At 34.9% G+C, this 18,207-nt stretch overlaps 1 protein-coding gene across 2 annotated transcripts; it reads right to left on the reverse strand.

Annotated features, from left to right (window-relative positions):
* Positions 1-1,718: 1,718 nt before the first annotated feature.
* Positions 1,719-4,555, reverse strand: LOC136201782 (small ribosomal subunit protein eS7). Of its 2 annotated transcripts, none has more exons than XM_065992262.1 (6): positions 4,399-4,551; positions 3,643-3,727; positions 3,484-3,557; positions 3,275-3,398; positions 2,282-2,464; positions 1,719-2,172 (listed from the first exon to the last, which is right to left on the reverse strand). In XM_065992262.1, the coding sequence occupies exons 2-6, from the start codon at positions 3,715-3,717 to the stop codon at positions 2,053-2,055; spliced, it is 576 nt and encodes a 191-aa protein (XP_065848334.1). In that variant the 5' UTR covers positions 3,718-3,727; positions 4,399-4,551; the 3' UTR covers positions 1,719-2,052. The 2 variants fall into 2 exon arrangements, with proteins under 2 accessions (XP_065848334.1, XP_065848335.1); XM_065992263.1 differs by lacking the exons at positions 1,719-2,172; positions 2,282-2,464 and adding exons at positions 2,494-2,764; positions 2,846-2,940 and having other exon boundaries at positions 4,399-4,555.
* Between the last annotated feature and the right edge of the window lie 13,652 nt (positions 4,556-18,207).

An 18,207-nucleotide genomic window follows, 5' to 3' on the forward strand; every position in this document is an offset into this window, starting at 1 on the left:
GGAAATAATCCCAGTTTTGTATGGAGGAGTGTTTGGAGTTCTTTGCAGGTTTTAAGGGAGGGTGTGAGGTGGAGGATTGGTAGAGGTGATCACATATCAGTTCGGAATGATCCCTGGCTTATTTCGGATGATAGGAGATGTGTGGAGTCTTTGGCATCTGAGGGGAATCAGGATGTTGTTGTTGCTTATCTTTTTGTTCCGGGCACTCGACTTAGGGATATAGGGAGGATTGTGGCTTGGTTTAGTCCAGGGGATAGGGAGATTATTTTAAATATGGTTGTTCCTTTATCAAATCATGATGATTTTTTGTTGTGACATTTCACTACTAATGGTACCTACACTGCTAAATCTGCATATCGGTGTCTTAAATCGGTACGACCTGATTTGGTGCAGTAGTCGGGATGGAATCAGATTTGTTCGCTGAACGTGCCCCCTAAGTTGCGTATGTTTATATGGCGTTTTTGTGCAAAGTTGTTACCTTTGCGTATCAGACTCTCGCAAAGGCATATTCTGATCCCTATTGAGTGTGTTGTTTGTCGTACTGACATCGAACACGCGTGGCATCTATTTGCGGGGTATGGTTTTGCTGTTTCTTGCTGGCATGTTGCGGGCCTTACGGTCCCAGGAGTTACTTGGGATTGGATTGAAGAGTGGGCTTTGGATATGTTAGTTTCGGAATCAATTGAGATGGCAGGTTGGCGTGCTGCGATTTTATAGGGTATATGGGATAACAGGAATCAGCTTTTATGGAATGGACTTGGAGGGACAGCAGCTGATGTAGTGAGGAAAGCTGAGTGTTTGGTGCATGATTGGAAGGCGGCGCGGGTACCTTCAATGAGGATTAGCGAAATTCCTGGCATAGAAATTATGCGTGATGGGAAGCTCCTCGTTCGAGGTTTGTTAAGTGCAACGTTGACGCTTCGGTGTTTGCCGATACTGGACAGTTTGGTGCTGGGGCAGTGGTATGGGATAACTCATGACATTTTATGGCATGTTTCAGCAATTTTGGAAATGGGCGAGTATCAGCTCTTTTGGCAGAAGCGATTGCAATTCGACAGGCAATATAGTGGTGCATCTCATTGGATTATGCTAATGTGATTTTTAAGACAGATGCAAAGGTTATTACGAACAGAATTACCTCTGGTCATCTTGATTATACTGAGGTTGGAGGAGTTGTTGACGATATACGTATGCTTTTGATTAAACGTCCAGATTTCCCTGTAACTTTTGTTTCGAGATTAGCAAATGTTGCGACACATCCTATGACAAGGCACGCACGCTCGTTCCAATGTTAATTTTTTTTCAGTGATTTTACTATACCAGGTTTTTTACTTTCAATTCTTTGTAATGACTTAAGTTTGATTTAATATATTTTCTAGTTCCCTTTCAAAAAAAAAAAAAAAAAAAACAATGTATTTATTATTATTAAATATAGTGCAATTATTTCAAAAAAAAAATATAATAATAACTCAAACATTATCACTAAAAATAATAATAAATAAAATTTAAAACAATAACACAACATATTAAATTACCAATCATAAAATTCATTAAATTATATTATATACAACCCACATTCTTCGCCTACTTAATAGAGTGCTACTTCACGCATGTAGACAGAAGATGCAACTCTTAGATGAAACAATATATAGCATGATTAGGCTAGGTACGAAAGGAATTGTTTTTCTCAATAAAAACAAATCAACTGAAATGAAACAAACTAGAAACAGAACATATGAAATTGAGATCGATTCTGGAACAGAATCTGAGCTGAAGCCCACAAGTAATTGGTAATTTAACATCTGGAAAGAATCCTTCGGATACATGCTGAAAAACACTGAACAGTATAGATCATGATATGCCTTGTAAAAACATTGAGCAGGAAATCAATAAGAATTCTACAGCCTCAAACCAATGATTAAAAAATGCATGAAAAATGTCAAGAATTTTATCATCCTATGCAAAATAACATGTTCGGCCAGATTTTAAAATATTTCAAACTAAACCTATCATCTGCCAATATAGAAAATCGAACAAAACTCTAAAAGATCTTCAGGCCTCAGTTATAGGGTATTCAAAGACAACATCTTTCCCAGTAAGCTTTCGGTAAACTCCAGCGAACGACTCCAACTTATACTCAGTGTTGTTCCGCTCCTTAGGATCCAAGAACACCTGACCATTAAAATAAAAGATACCATTTAGGATCAATGGCACAGTTTTAATAATTGCAAACATTATCTAGTCACCGTATTGCTGCCCAAGACCCCATTTATTAAAATACCTTCATAATTTTGGATCCATCAATTCTGTATCTGCTGCGTTTCCCAACAATCTCAGCAGGATAGACTACATCCTCAAGCATGGCATCATGCACCGCTGTGAGGGTGCGGGTTCGTGGCCGCTGAACGGCTGAGCCTTTCTTTGGTGGACGCAGGATCCTTCGTGTGGCAACCACCACAACATCCTGAAAACCAGTCAGAGGAACAATTTAAACATGGCACTCTACAAACTCATTTTCGAACTCTTTCTTGTAGCCTCTAATGGATTCATCCAGAATAATGATCAAATTAATTCAGAAAAAAAAATAAAAAGAAAAATAAAAATGTCTTCAACCTTAAAATCTGGAGGCTTCACACCACGTATCCCTAGTACATGACACATAGATCAGTCATGCATGATGATGACATCTAAGGAAAATATAGCAGCATAGTTGTCAAACTGGGACTCGACTCGTGAATCGAAATGCTCATTTTGTGAGTCGTGACTAGTGATACAAACTGAAATGTAAGATTCAGTTCAAGTTCGTATAAAAAAATAAAATGTGTTATTCAGTTCGATTTCTCACTTAATTTTCGGTTTCCAGTTTAGTAACACATGAATTTCTCCTCTCCTTTTTCTCAACACCAAGGATGAATTTGTGGTCAGCAAACGATAGCAAGCCTGTTAGAAAGACTAAAATCAGCTCTGATTTTTGCCCTTTTGGGGTTCAGATTATTTTGGGCGAAGGGTCGTCTGAGATCACCTCTCAAGCACCACCCTGCCTCTTGCCCTTTATCATGAGCCATGACCAAGACTCGGCCGACTCGGATGACTTGCCCGATTCACCCCATTCAGGACTAATTCAGCCAATTCAGTACCAAGTCTTGGTCGAGTTCAATTCTCCCTTTAGAGATGACTCAAAACCTAGCCAACTTGTATAAGTTTGATAACAGTGTATAGCAGTGCCAATACTTCGTAGAGCATCTTGACATCTTCATATCAAATTAAGACTTACTTTCCCACTGAACTTCTTCTCCAACTCCCTAACAAGACGGAGATGAATCTTACGGTAGGCTTTCCTCAATCTGTATGGAACATAAATAACAACAGCTTTGCGATTTCCAGACACATCCATTTGACTGCAAAAGCACAATTTCATTGAAATCAGTTCAACAGAGCAGATAATTGAAGAAAACAAAGACCAAAAATTCAAACAGAACATACACTGCTGAATTTATGAACAGATCTTTCAGATCACTCTTCAGCTCCTGGTTTGTATTCTCAAGGTCGAATATTGCCTACAGAATGCAAGCATTTAATTTAATTTGTTGAGCTGCTTTAGATCATGAAGCATACTAATTGGAAGTGTTCTGAAGAACCAACCTGTGCAACTGACTCTTCAAATTCAGTAGGTTCAGCGTCCTTGTCTTTTTTTATCTTGTTCCATGTACTGTACATCTTGGCAAATCTAGAGAGATACACCACAAATCAGAGTCGATTTGTAAATAACAATCATCCATTTTTCGCTTCATAAGGAAATCCACAACCAAAAAATCTCAGTTTGACATTCATTTTAAGCATGGTCACAATCTTACAGACTCTTAATTTCCTACTATTTCAAAACTATACCAATACTCTTTCTGCAATGGTCTGTCATCCATCAATAAGAAATCCGAGACCTAGACAGAAGATCATTTTTTTGAAGCGCTACTGCAAAGCCATTAATCTAGTAATACAGGTAAAGGATTCAGCTATAAAATCATTGGTTCAAAATGAATTTTTTTAAGGAAATGCTAAGTTCAATGCATAACAATAGATGATAAATTCTAATAAGTTACACAGTGCTTTGTCCTATTGTTTAAACAACAAACCAGTCAGAATCTACTGAACATTGTATTCCGAAACAAGCAGAACACAAACATCAGCCTATATATACAAGAATATCGAATGGCGCACACCAGTTATAAATTTGTTTCTAATTGATAATTAAAAAGCAAAATACGTAGTCAATTTTCTATTATTAACAATGACAATAGAAAGAAGACCGAGAACAGCAGAAGGAAAAAGGTAAGATAGAAAAATCCGATAGCTCATTAAGACTCGAAGAATCAAAGATAGAGAAGAAAGGGAAAGGCTTACCAGGCAGCCCGAGTGGGAACGGAAGAGTTAATCGTAGCTGCCACAAATGCCGCGCAGTAGAGAGAATATAAAGATGGAAGCACAGTTTGATATATATTTTGGAGTATTAGGGTTGTTAGTTGCCCTATTTTTGGACGGTGGAGATTCATTTATGGGATTTAGTACATGTTGTGGGATGAGAATTGAGTACACGTTTTTGTGTTTTATTAGGAAAAGGGTTAAGGTGTAAAAATACTCCTAACGTTTTAGGTCAGAAGCAATTTTACCCCTAACGTTTAAAATGGTGTAATTTTGCCCCTAACGTTTGTAGCCAAGAGCAATTTTACCCCTAACGTTGGTAATGTGGGTCAATTTCAGACACTATTATAAAATACAGATATTTTTGTTCATTATTTTGCACCAATTGCATATCAATTCATTCTAAAAAAGGATTTTAAATTTTTTGTAATTTAATAATAGAATTGGAGATTAATATTTATAAATTCGGTGAATTTTTTGAATTTTTTTGTCTTATTCGTACAAAAGACAATATATTTTTTTATTTATTTTTTAGCTTTTTTCACATCTCAACATATGTTTATGATTTGTTACTGATAAAATGACGCACATGTGAAGTGTAGATGATAAGATTCATGACCGAGAAGACAGTTTGATGAATTATTTCTAAAATTGACCCAATTTATCAACGTTATGGGTAAAATTGCTCTTGGCTACAAACGTTAGGGGTAAAATTGCACCATTTTAGACGTTAGGGGTAAAATTGCTCCTGACCCAAAATGTTAGGGGTATTTTTGCACCTTAACCCTTAGGAAAATTTACATACAACGGGGTAAATTACATCCATGGACACTAAACTTTACCCATTTTAATATTGTGGTCATTGAACTTCAATTCTTAAGGTATAGTTACTGAACTTACACTTTTTAACACTGGTGATCACTCAACGCCTCAAAACGACCGTTGAATGTCTCAAAATAAAAAATTCAAAGAGTTAATGATATTCTAAAGAATTTTAATTTGTGAAAATTTTCGTTCTAAGACCATTTAGGTGTTGTTTGGTTGAGAGAGAGAGAGAGTGAATTTTTAGAGAGAGAAATGTCCAAAAAATGTGATTTTGGAAAATAAAAAATGTGGTTTTATGGTAACCGTCATTCTGAACAACTTTAATTCTTGAATATTTTTCATTTTGAGGTTGTTAACAGTCATTTTGAGGAGTTAGTTAAAGTTGAATGGTCATCGGTGTTAAAAAATGTAAAATTCAGTGGTCATACCGTTAAAAATTAAAGTTCGGTGGCTATAATGTTAAAATGATAAAGTTCAGTGGCCATGGGTGTAATTTACCCCATAGGTAATGTTTACTTGTTTCATATCTTGGCGTATAAATTTTATTTTTACTTCGGGTAAATTTCATAAATGATGTACAACCTTTGTTACATTTCGCATTTGGTGTACAACTTTCATTTTGTCTCACTAATATGTACGATCTTATCGGTGATCTCCTAATATAGTGTACAACAGATAAAAATGACCGGTCAACGTGCCACATCAGCCGTTTGACCAGTCAAAAAGTTAAAAATTGACCAACCTAATATGGAATTAATTTACGTCCTCCCTCCTTTCCTGTTATCTTATTTCCAACTCTAGTGTTCTCTCTCTAAAACCATCCTCACTCCTTACTATATTTGCATTTCTCTCTTTAACTCCTCTCTCTACCTTATTTAACAGAAATGAGAAGAGGAAAAAGGGGTTTGCGACAATTTATTAACCTTCGATTTCTTGTTTCTTCAATTTCTTATCTTTTCTCCTCTTATGCTCTGTACAACCTTTCAATTTCTTGCTTCTTCTCTACCGGTACTCTGTACAACCTTTCAATTTCTTATTTCTTTTCCACTAGTTCTCTGTATAACCTTTCAATTTCTTATATCTTCGCTTGAGCCATTTGATTTCTTCTTTCTTGCTAAATAAATTGAAACCACTTATTTGGTATTTTCATGTCGAATTGCACTTATTTAGTAGTTAGAGGATTGTATATATATCCACTATAGTGTTTAATGGATTATAATGTTTAATGGTAGCATACATACTTTAAGATGTAACCCTTATAAAGCATTTATTTTTTAATTATTAATTGTATTATCCTTTGGTTAACTCATAAGTAAATATCACGTCTCTTCTATTAGTCAGTTCATTTGAGAATTTTCCAAACTGGATTAGCTAGAGCAGCTCTTAGATCCATTCATGTCTTGTTAAGAATAAAGTTGTGTTACGGAGTAATAACATGTATGTTAATATAATATTGAAGATCATATAAGTGGGATTTTCCATGAATTAGTTGTTACTAAAATGTCAGTTGATAAATCAAATGAAGCCATTTGATTATTTATATGGATTAACTTTATGCTCTGTTAATAAATTGTCGCAAACTCCTTTTTCCTCTTCTTATTTATGTTAAATAAGGTATAAATAAGAGTTAGAGAAATGGAAAGATAGTGAGAGGAGTGAGGTTTGTTTTAAAAAGAGAAAGATAGAGTTGGAAATAAGAAAATAGGAAAGTAGAAAGAAGGGTATAAAAGTAATTTCATATTAGGTGGTAAATTTTTTACTTTTTGACCGGTCAATCTGCTAACGTAGAATGTTGACTTTACGTTGACCGGCCATTTTTACTTTATATACACCATATTGGGAGGTTACATATAAGTTCGTACACATTAGTGAGACAAATTGAAGGTTGTAGACCAAAGTGTGAAATGAGGTAAAGGTTGTACACCATTGATGAAATTTACCCCACAAAACTCTATCACTTTACGAGTGACTTTCACTAAAATGTACAGTCGGTAAAAATTCAGGTATGTCATTGAATCGTTTGAAATAAAAGCTTAAACTCATAATTAAGGTCTAATTGATAGTTTTTATATTAATCTTTGATACAGTCCCGCACGTGAATGCCCCGTGGGTTAAGGGCGTGTACAACACATGCTCATCTCACCATGTGTTTTTAGTTCCAGCAATTAATGAGGTTGCCAGGATTCGAACCCTCGACCGTTTTGTCCAAGAAACTCTGATATCATGTCATTGAACTGTTTGAACTAAAAGGTTAAGCTCATAGTTAAGGCTCAATAATAGTTTTTATATTAATCTCTAACACGGTCAATCCTAGTCAACCTGTCACATCATCGATCTTTAACCCAAAAGTGGCACACACCCATCTTCTTCAACTCATTTTCTCTATTCTTCATTTTTTTCAAGCATAAATTCTCTCTTACTCTCCCTTTCTCTCTCTCATCTCTCTTTCTAACTCACTTTTTCTCTTTCTTGCTCCTCTCTCTCTAGCTTGAGAGAAAATGGGAATAATGATTGAAATGGAATTGCGGGATAATTTGTCTGATACGAAAAGATTAAGCAAAGCAAAATACGAAATTAAAGAATTAATAGTAGAATCAGCTCAAAGAAGGGAGAGAGATGCATTTCTGGGGTATGTTTGTCTTTTAATCATCTTCTAAATCATTTATTTCATATGTTATCTGTTGTGGATTTGAACCAAATGATACAGAAGAAAAGGGTTGCCTACATTTATGATCAACTCTAAAAAATTGAACAAGCACCATCTTTCATGTTTTCTAAAATTTAAAACCTTATGGATTTGTAGTCCCATAATCACAGTTGATAAATCCTTGTCAACCAACAGTGCAATTCCAATATCATTACTGGTCTGTAAAAAAACTCTGATAAACACCAAATGTTGGCCAATACACCCCTCCCTAATCACTCAAATTGCACCCAATTGAACTTTCTCCGTCGCAAATGAACTCTCTCTAATTCAATAGTTTCAGTACTGCTAGTAGTTGGCATCTGAATTTGCTAGTAATATTTGGGTAAGTTTAAGGTGTTAGGAAATATAATGATATAGGCATAGCGTAGCAGAAAACAAAAATTTTCTATTTTATTCTCTTTTAGGATTCGTTAATCGTTATTTTATATCACAAAGATTAAATGTATGTTCCTTATTCGAGGAATTGTCTACCATTGCAAACGAAGTGTCCATGTAGATCTATCAATATTCTCAACGAACTTGATCAACCTTGAATAACAATCACAAATAGATTACCTCAATAGTATCCACACGAACTAAGAAACGAATGAATGAACTAGGTAATTATGTGTTTGAAGTTAGAGAGAAAATTTGCCCCCAAATTATGTGTTGGCCAAAATACACAGGGTAGGTTTATATAGTTTTCTTTTATTTCATTAATTGTACTCCTAGTTCAATTAGGTTAAATTAACTAAATAGTATTCTAATCACATTAGGTTAGCTAATTTAAATGAGAAAAGAATTAATAATTATATATTATCTATATATCTAAATATAATTAATAATTCTAATTCTAATCTCATTAGAATTCTCATTTAGGATTATAATTAGTTTTAATCAGTATTTTGATCTCATTATACTTAATTAAGTAGGAACTATGATTACTAATTATATCTCATATATATCTAATATATATATCACTAATAATTCTAATCAAATTAGAATTCATAATTCCTTTTAGAATTTAATTAATTTATCTATAATCATAATCTAATTATAATTATTCAATAAATCAATTAAAACAACTTATCACATACTATAAAGATTTTCGGCCCCCTCTCTATTTCACCTTTAATTACCATTTCGTCATTCGATCTTAAATCTTAGGTGTTGTTTGATAAAACTTAAAATTAAGTGCTGAATATATAATAGCTGATATAATTATATTCTAAAACTGTTTGGTTTATGCTGAAAATTAAGTGTAATTAATCTGTTTGATAACTACAGTACGAAAAATTATAAAACTATAAAAAGGACAATATTACCCTTTTACATTATTTAATTAATTTAAAGATAAAATACAATAAATTGGATACATATATTATAAATTTAATAAATATTATAAATTCTAAAATAAAACTAAAATAATGGTAACAAAAATTCAGGCACTAAACAATTGATAAGAAATTTGATCTCACAAGTCGCTCATAAATATTTGATCTAACTGTCCACGTATTGCTCCTTCAATGTTTTGCGAATTATTATTTGTGGATCTTTAAAAAATCAAGTCTTCTTCATCAAATCTATCAAAAACATCATCGCTCACATTTATTTTGCAAAGATAATTATGTATAGCAACACATGCAATGACAATATTCCTCTGCACCGAATATGGATATGGTGTCGTTCTTTTAAAAATACAAAATCTTGCCTTTAAAACACCAAATGCAAGTTCGATCACACTTCTTAATCTTGCATGTGCATGATTAAATATTTCTTCTTTTGTTCTAGGATGACGATCCACAATGCCATTTTCCCTTTTATATGAGACAAGATATATGACAAACATTTATTTTCTTATTGTCCTAATGTTTTTTACGACACTCTATTATAAATCTGTCATCTAAAAGTTTAAGTGTAAACAACCTCAAAATCACATGTGGCGTTACGATGACACACAACTGTCATTTTAAGAAAATGCGATTTTAACCCAAAAGGTACATAATCATCAGATGACATGACATATATATAACTGTCGTTGTTGTCTAAAAACAAAAAAAAATCGGCAAACGAAATAAGTTACGCGACAAATCAAAAACATATTCTAAATTTAACGCACGCAAACCTTTGGCTAACATTTCAATTCATATATAATGCAAATATAAGATGCAAAATATTTATTGAATTGAAACATAATCATCATAATAATTTATAAATAAACTTATCTAATTTATAATCTATATAATTCATTATAAATTGTCAAATTTTGTTTTAGATGTATTATCATTTGGTGGAAACAAAATGGATTGGAAATAACATAATATATATAAATACAAAGTAGAGCTAATCCAACTTCTTAAGTGGGATTTTAGGAACCAATTTCAGAACTTCTTTTTTAACTCTTCACATGATTAAAATTTATTTTGCTTACACTGTGTTATGATATTAAGTTATTTGGGTTTAGGTAAAGAAAGCCCAACATGACTTAAGGATCTTAGATGGGCCTTGGCCCATTCAAGAGAAAGAATAGGATAAGTCTTGACTGAATCTCGAATTAAGATCAAAGCTTCGGTCATCTTAATATGACCGAACGTAGTCTTTAGAGGGCTATTTGCGAGAGACATGTGGACCAATCAAAACACTAGACTCCAAATGTACGCTCCTCACTTTTATAAACATGATGGCACACAAAGATATGGTACATTGACCTATCATAAGCTGCCATGTGTCTAAAGAAGCAATTATAATTATTTATAAATAGTAGAAGTATTCCCATAATCTAGGTATCTAATTTCTTAATAACTCTGAGATATTTCATTCAGTCTTTGATATTCACGATTATCAACTAACTGTAGCATCAGAGAGGGTTCGCCGGTCTCTAGCCCATTTTCTGAAGGTTATTGTGTTTTCAGGTGATCGGAGTCCTAATCGGAGATTCATTACACAAAAGTACGATAACATTTTGGTGCGGTGAGCGTGGAGCGTACTTCGTAACATGATGGTTTACGTTCAGTCATCTGTGGTACATCCCACAATTGAGCCTATTCTTCAACGGGTTACTCCACAAATTGTTCAACCAATTGCTTATTCTCCAGTTCCAGTCAGTCAAAGAGTGGAAGATATATTTAGTTCTTCAGCTACTGCCAATCGTGGCTTGCTAGATTCTCGTAATCAGCCAATTATGCATCTCTTTGTTACACTAGTGTTCGATCAGCAAATTGAGGCTTATATGGGGTCTTTGGAGCTAGAACAACGTTGCTTCATGGATAATCTTACAAAATAGTTAATCTACAACATGGGATCCGTGCAAGAATTTATGAATATCTTGAGGGCTGAGCATGCCTCTCAAATGGAGGCAATACGTTTGGAGTTATTGGAGGCAAGAAGGATTGGTAGAAATGAAGGAGGAAGTTTTGTTGCTTGTCATACAGGACATCACACCACAAAGACATGCCCTATTAAGAAGGATCGTTCACTAGAGTCTCGGCCTGAGAAGGGAAGAGGAAGATCTAGGGAAAGGTCTGGTAGCCCTCAATATCAGAGGTATCACCACTCACCTTCTCTAGTGAGGCCATGACCATCGATTAGAGGAAGAAACTCAAGATCCCCAAAGAGACGAAGATATCATCATAATTCTCCCGAATCATTGTTTAGACATCACAATTCTAATAAAAGAAGTTCCGGTGCATCTAAGTCCCCTAATCATCCGGAGCCTACAAAGCAAAAGCCGAATGAGCTCTCATTAAAGGAAGAAATGATGAATCTCATTAAAAGGGAGCTTCGGCAGGCTATGAATGATGACGGTTTCCAAGCTAAGGGTTCGGTGGCTATCGAAACTGAAACTCATTTGAATGCAGAAATTATGAGCCAGCCAATGCCTAGAGGATTTAAGTATCCGGTGCTGAAAGATTACAATGGGATGACCGATCCCACGCTCCATGTAAAAAAATTTCAAAGGGCTCTACAAACCACTACGGCCACTTGATGCGGTCCTGTGTAGACTATTTGTAACAACGTTAAGAGACCCGACTGCTTACTGGTATGATCAATTGCTACCTGGGTCTATTCGATCTTTCAAGCAAATGTCTCAGGAGTTTTATGACCACTTTATAACTTCCATTCCTGAAAGCAAAACTATGCAAGATTTGAACTATTTAGTTCAAGATCCGAGTGAATCGTTAAAGGAAAGGGTGGAGCGATTTCAAAGGGTGGCAATTCAAATAAAGAATTTGAACATTGAGGCGGTAGTAGAGGCTATGGCAGGCAACTGCAGAAGCAAAGATCTTTCTAATGAGCTGATAACGAGAAGACCTCGTACGTTTCCAGATTTAATGCGAGGAGCAAGAGATTTTGTAAAATGGGACAGTCATCGTTTGAATTCACTGTTGAAGGAAAGGTATAGTTTTATATATCAGCCAAAGGAGGGAAAGAATGACATGGGTAATGAGGAGAATAAAAAAAATTTAAGAAGAACGTAGATTGCAATTATATACCCTTAAATGCCCCCAGGAAGGAAGTTTTATACTGGGTGGAGTCTAACAGACATCATATTCAGTATCCTCCAAAGCTGAAATCTTCAGACCGAAGACACAACGGCCTACATTGTGAATTTCACAAGAGTGAGGGGCATGATACTGAAAACTATAAGCAACTTATAGTTGAGTTAAATAAAATGGTTGGGTCTGGTAAGTTAGATAAATTTTTGAAGAATGCTATCAAAGTTAAGGAGCCAAGGGAGAAGCAACAAGGAAAGGGCCCCGAAAGGTGTCATTAACGTTATAGCTGGAGGATCAGGGGAAGATCGTTCGGCTAAGAGAAGAAGGGTAGAGAAGAGCAGAGAAAGAATTTCTAGTTCTACAGTCAATTTTTCTTTTGGGAGTTTCAATCAACAGGTGCACATCGATGCCTTAGTAATTGAAATAAATGTTGAGGACTACAAAGTTCGAAGAGTATTCATCGATACTGGAAGTTAGTTAAACATAATTACTAGGAAGGCATATGAAGCATTAAAGTTGGATTATGACCGGCTAGTTCCTACTTTGTCACCATTGGTAGGGATATCGGGTCATACTATACCTTTATTGAGCAGTGTTCATTTACAAGTGACTATTGGGGATGGCCAGATAAAATGGAATTCTAGAGCTGAGTTCTTAGTAATTGATTCGGTACTTCCTTATAATGTCACATAGGGCATCCGCTCTTATCTGAATCTGCCGGAGCTTTGTCTATTCATCACTTGGCATGGCAAATTCCAACTAAAGAGGGTATGTAGTGGCCGTGGGTAACCAGATTGTGGCTCAAGAGACTTATTTGGCTTCGTTAAAAATGAAGCCAACACAGGATCCTGTGGAAGAGGAGCATGAGCGAACTAAACCGGTCGGTGATTTGGAAATGGTATGGTTGGTCGAGGGGAAGTTTGTTCAAATTGATGCGAACATCCTAGAGGAACCGAAGGCAGACATAATCTCCACATTAAAGACGAACATCCAGGCCTCCGCATGTCCAGCTGATATAACCGAAGTATCACCTAATCTTATGGTGCATTCATTAAACATTCAAAAAGATGTTAGTCCTATCAAACAGAAGTTAAGAAACCATGGTTTAGATAAACAATAGGTTATTCGTGCCGAGGTGAAAAAATTACTGGATTGTGAACACATTGAGGAGGTAGTCTATGAAAAAATGGATTGCCAATGTTGTGCTGGTGAAGAAGGCTAATGGTAAATTGAGGATGTGCGTGGACTTTACAGATTTAAACAAATCATGCCCAAAGGATTCTTATCCCTTGCTTTGCATAGATATCTTAATTGATTCTACTGCAGGGTATGCCATCTATTCGTTATTAGATGCGACGGTAAGATACCACCAAATCCCCCATGAATCCTGATGATATTGCCAATGTTTGTTTCCGAAAGGATGAGGGAACATATGGATATAAGGTAATGCCTTTTGGGTTGAAGCATGCAGGAGCTACTTACTAGAGGCTGGTAAACAAAAAATTTGGTGATGTTATTGGGGATAAGGTGGAGGTGTAGGTAGATGATATGATCGTGAAGAGTCATTCGATAGAGGAACATGCAACAGACCTGGCCACGCTCTTCGCCACCTTGCAAGAGCATAATTTGAAGCTAAACCCTGAGAAATGCACTTTCGGTGTATCATCGGGAAAGTTTTTGGGTTTCATGATATCCCAAAGGGGCATCGAGGCAAATCCTAATAAAACTCAAGTGATCATTAACATGGAGCCACCCAAGAGGATTAATGGTGTACAAAAATTAAACAGAAAAAATTAATGCTTTAGGAAGATTCATTTCTTGTTCAGCCAAACGTTGCATGCCATTTTATAAAAGTTTGAAGAGTACTAAGAATTTTGACTGGACGGTTTAGTGCCAAACGTCCTTTGAACAGTTGAAGCAGTTCCTGGCTTCCCCCCACTCTTAAGTAGGCATGTGCCTGGTGAAATGTATACTTATATATAAGTGTGCCCGAAGACTCGATTGGGGTAGTTTTGGTTCGGGAAGAGGAAACAAAGCAATTTCCTGTTTATTATGCTAGTCGTGTCTTAAGGGATGCAAAAACTCGATATCTGAAGCTAGAAAAGTTAGCATATGGGGTAGTTATTGCTGCACAAAAGCTACGACATTATTTCCAAAGTGATGCCATCGTAGTAAGGACTAATATGCCACTCAGGAAGATCTTACTGAGATCGGGGACATCAGGGCGAATTGTTGAATGAGCTTTGAAATTAATTGAGTTTGATATTCGATATGAGCCTAGAAGAGCATTCAAAGCTCAAGCTCTCGCTGATTTTCTGGTAGAAATTCCTGATCAAGAGGGATTGGTACCGACAATTTTGGAGACTTGGGAATTTTTTGTCGATGGAAGTGCAAATAAAGATGGTTCTGGCATTGGAGTTTTTGTCAAAGGTCATAATGGTATCAAACTCCGTTATGCTGCTAATTTAAGATTTGATGAGGCATTGTTACAAGGATTGAGAATCCTTAACATTATCAAGCCGGATAAAGCCACCTTTAAAAGTGATTCTTAGTTGGTTGTGTGCCAGCTCACTGAAAATTTTGAAACTCGTTCGGAAACTATGAGAAAGTACTTAGCGTTGGTGAAAACTCTTCCGAGGGAGGAGATTGAAGAAGCTGATTCTTTAGCAAAATTGGCTTCAACTCCAAGCGGGTCCCGAGCATGTCAATGTCCTATTGAGTTGATTAATGTTCCTAGCATCAATAAGGATGAAGTCATGGTTATTGATCTTTTGAAGGAATGGTTTTATCCTATTTACTCGTATCTAACCATAGGAGTTTAGTGTCCTAAAGACAATTGTTTTAGGATATTAATATTAATGAATAAATTGTTTATTTGATCATTTGTTTAATCAGATATATAGCATTAAAATGTAACTATATATAAAGGCACAAATCTTTCATAAAGAAAGTAATCCTAAGTTTGTTTAAGTAATTATAAAGTGTTCATACAAGCATGAAGTGAGACTATACTTTATAATAAGATCAATAAACTTAAAGTTAACCCAAGTCAAGTAATATGTTATAGGGGTTGGCATATTACTGTTGAGACTTGCATGTAACAGTGTTTTCTATCGAGACAGAAAGCTGATCTCACAAGCTTTAGATATTCAGATATCTAGACAGTTACATGGATCCGGTGAAGGAGTTCATTAGGATTGGGACCCGACTTGAGATAACAGTATGGATTGATTTATCTAATGTGTCAACTGTTCATCTCATTGGTATTAGTAGGTATAACTAATCCTCAGACTCAAACATTCGTTAATTAGTGATTCTGGATTATGGAGTCTGATACTTTGATTTTGTGCGAGCATGATCCAATAGGTGAGAGCCTGGGGTGTGTGAGAGCAGGGTTGGGTATCACACAAAGTAATTGCAGAATAGTTAATGTCAGATTGAGCATTCGTCACTCCCGATAAGTGGGAGATATATCCAAATGGCCGCTTGTGGTGAATTAACTGAAATCCTTGCAAGGTGATAGAGTTAAGAGTAGAAATGGACATTTCACTTAACTTATCTTTCAGAGTGAATTCAACCTGTACAAGTAAAACCAGACTCTTCGTTATATGTAACCTTGACACGTTCCATGGTTATAAGGAATTGACCGACAGGATATAGTTGATGAAGGATCGTATTATACTGTACCTAATGCAGAAAGGTTAACGTCAATTATTAACCTGACTTCTTAATTGCTCTGGGGGAATATCATAGGTTCTGCTAGTAACAGCTCGCGACGGTATTCCGTTATATATATGTTGAAATAATCGTGATGAATTAATTTCAAAGGATATATACGGCTAGTGGCAATAAAGGACCTACTGGGTCGCATATGGGACTTGGAACCAGAGGACGAAAATGTAATTAATGAGACACTATATATAGGCCGAAATTTATAGATTAATTAGGGATAAATTAATTTGATTAATAATTATAATTTGATTATGGTTGTGAATTAAATTAAAGGATTATCTGATAATGTTAATTAGAGATTTTAATGGGATTGAAACTCTAATTAATTATCCCTAACAATAATTAAATTATTAATTTGATTAATGATATTATCTAGATATAATTAGTTATTATTTAGATAATAGAAAAGTGTTTATTTAATTATCTAATTAGCAATCCTATTCCGAATGAGATTCTAATTATTTAATTACCTAACACAACTGGGATTAGGGTTTTGAGAAGTCTATAAATAGACACCCTAACCCCATAAATTTGACCAACACAAAAGAACAAGAGGAGGAATCATTCCGTCTTCGTCTTGGCTAATTTATATTATTTCTTACTCTCTCTTTGATCTCGTATTGATTTCCATTAGAGGCAATCATTGCGATTGCTATATATTAAGGTTGATTACCGATTAGTTTTGTTTTTCTGTGTTGAACAAAAACGTTGGTTGCTCACGAATTGAATCTAGAAGTTGTGGGCACTTCGTTTGCAACTGTAGATAGTTCTTCATAAAAGGTATTTCACTTTATCCCTCTTTATATGAAATAACAATTAACAGATCTTGGAAAAGGGAAATAGATAAAATAGACAAAATTTTATTATTCCGCTACGCCTAGGCTTGTCTATTTTCCTACATTTGTATCAGAGCCTATGTTAATCTGTTATTTCATATATGTAAATAAAAGGGTTTTTCAATCAGATTGAATAGATTTATTGTTAGGTTAATTAATTAATTGGTTAATTTAATTAATCTAAAGATAAATAAGTTTTGATTACTTGATAATTAAAACTGATTATGCATAGTTCTTGATTATTTCGGTTGATAATCGTTTAAACAAAAGATTAAAGGTTTTATGGTTAGATAAATAAAACGTTTTGGTTTTATTAAATCTAAAAGATAAAACTGATTTCTGATATTCTAAAAATTGTTTTGAAACTGTTTTAAAATAATTATATATATATATCTTTAATTTTTAAAAAAATATCGAATAGCTGTTCGGGGTCGCTGCCGCGAGGCAGCAACCCCGAACCGCTATTGCGGCTGGTTACTGCCTTGCGGCAGCAACCAGCAGCGGCGGGACGCTGCTGCCGCTGAGGCAGCAGCGCCTTGCTGCTTGCTGCTGCCCTACGGCAGCAGCTATTGCAATGGGGTCGGGCCAATTAAATCGGTCCGGCCCGATCAATGGTACCGTTTTAAAAGTTGTTTTAAAACAAGCCCATTTTAAATATGTATATATAAATACGTTTCAGAATACAAAAGGTTTTGTTTGATTATCAAAACAAATTTATTTAAAAGTTTTTTTTACCTAAATATTTGATATAAGTAATTCAAAGCGTTAAATGAATTATATGAACAAATTGGGATATGCATAATATTGATTTTGTACAGGTTATATTAATCTAATACGTACTTGTTACAATTTGATTAGATTGAATATAAAGGATACAAAATTGACAAGATTAAAATTGGATGTAAATTAATTTAAGTTGTTAATTTGATTAACTCAAATATTACATAAATAGTTTATGTAATCAACCAATTAAATTTAATTTAATTGAGTCTTTGCATGTTTGGCATTATGGACATATTAGACCCTCTATAATAGTTATGCAGTCTTTTGGTATTTTAAATAGGACATGCGTGTCCTGCCTTCTCTTACTCTATATTGTATTTCTCTTCTCATCCAAATCCCTTCAAATAAATTGAAGTTTCTTAGAAATTGAATATTGTTGTAATTCAAGGCGCCAAGGAGAAGACGGAGGACCCAAAGAGAAATATGTAATAGT

Source organism: Euphorbia lathyris, chromosome 1 (genome assembly GCF_963576675.1).
Source record: "Euphorbia lathyris chromosome 1, ddEupLath1.1, whole genome shotgun sequence".
Classification (NCBI taxonomy): Eukaryota; Viridiplantae; Streptophyta; class Magnoliopsida; order Malpighiales; family Euphorbiaceae; genus Euphorbia; species Euphorbia lathyris.

Coding starts and splice junctions, on each gene's coding strand:
- LOC136201782 (XM_065992262.1), bottom strand. CDS start 3,717: ATGTACAGTACATGGAACAAGATAAAAAAAGACAAGGACGCTGAACCT. Junction 3,558..3,642: donor TTGAAGAGTCAGTTGCACAG/GTTGGTTCTTCA, acceptor TGCATTCTGTAG/GCAATATTCGACCTTGAGAA. Junction 2,465..3,274: donor AGAAGAAGTTCAGTGGGAAA/GTAAGTCTTAAT, acceptor ACTGGTTTTCAG/GATGTTGTGGTGGTTGCCAC.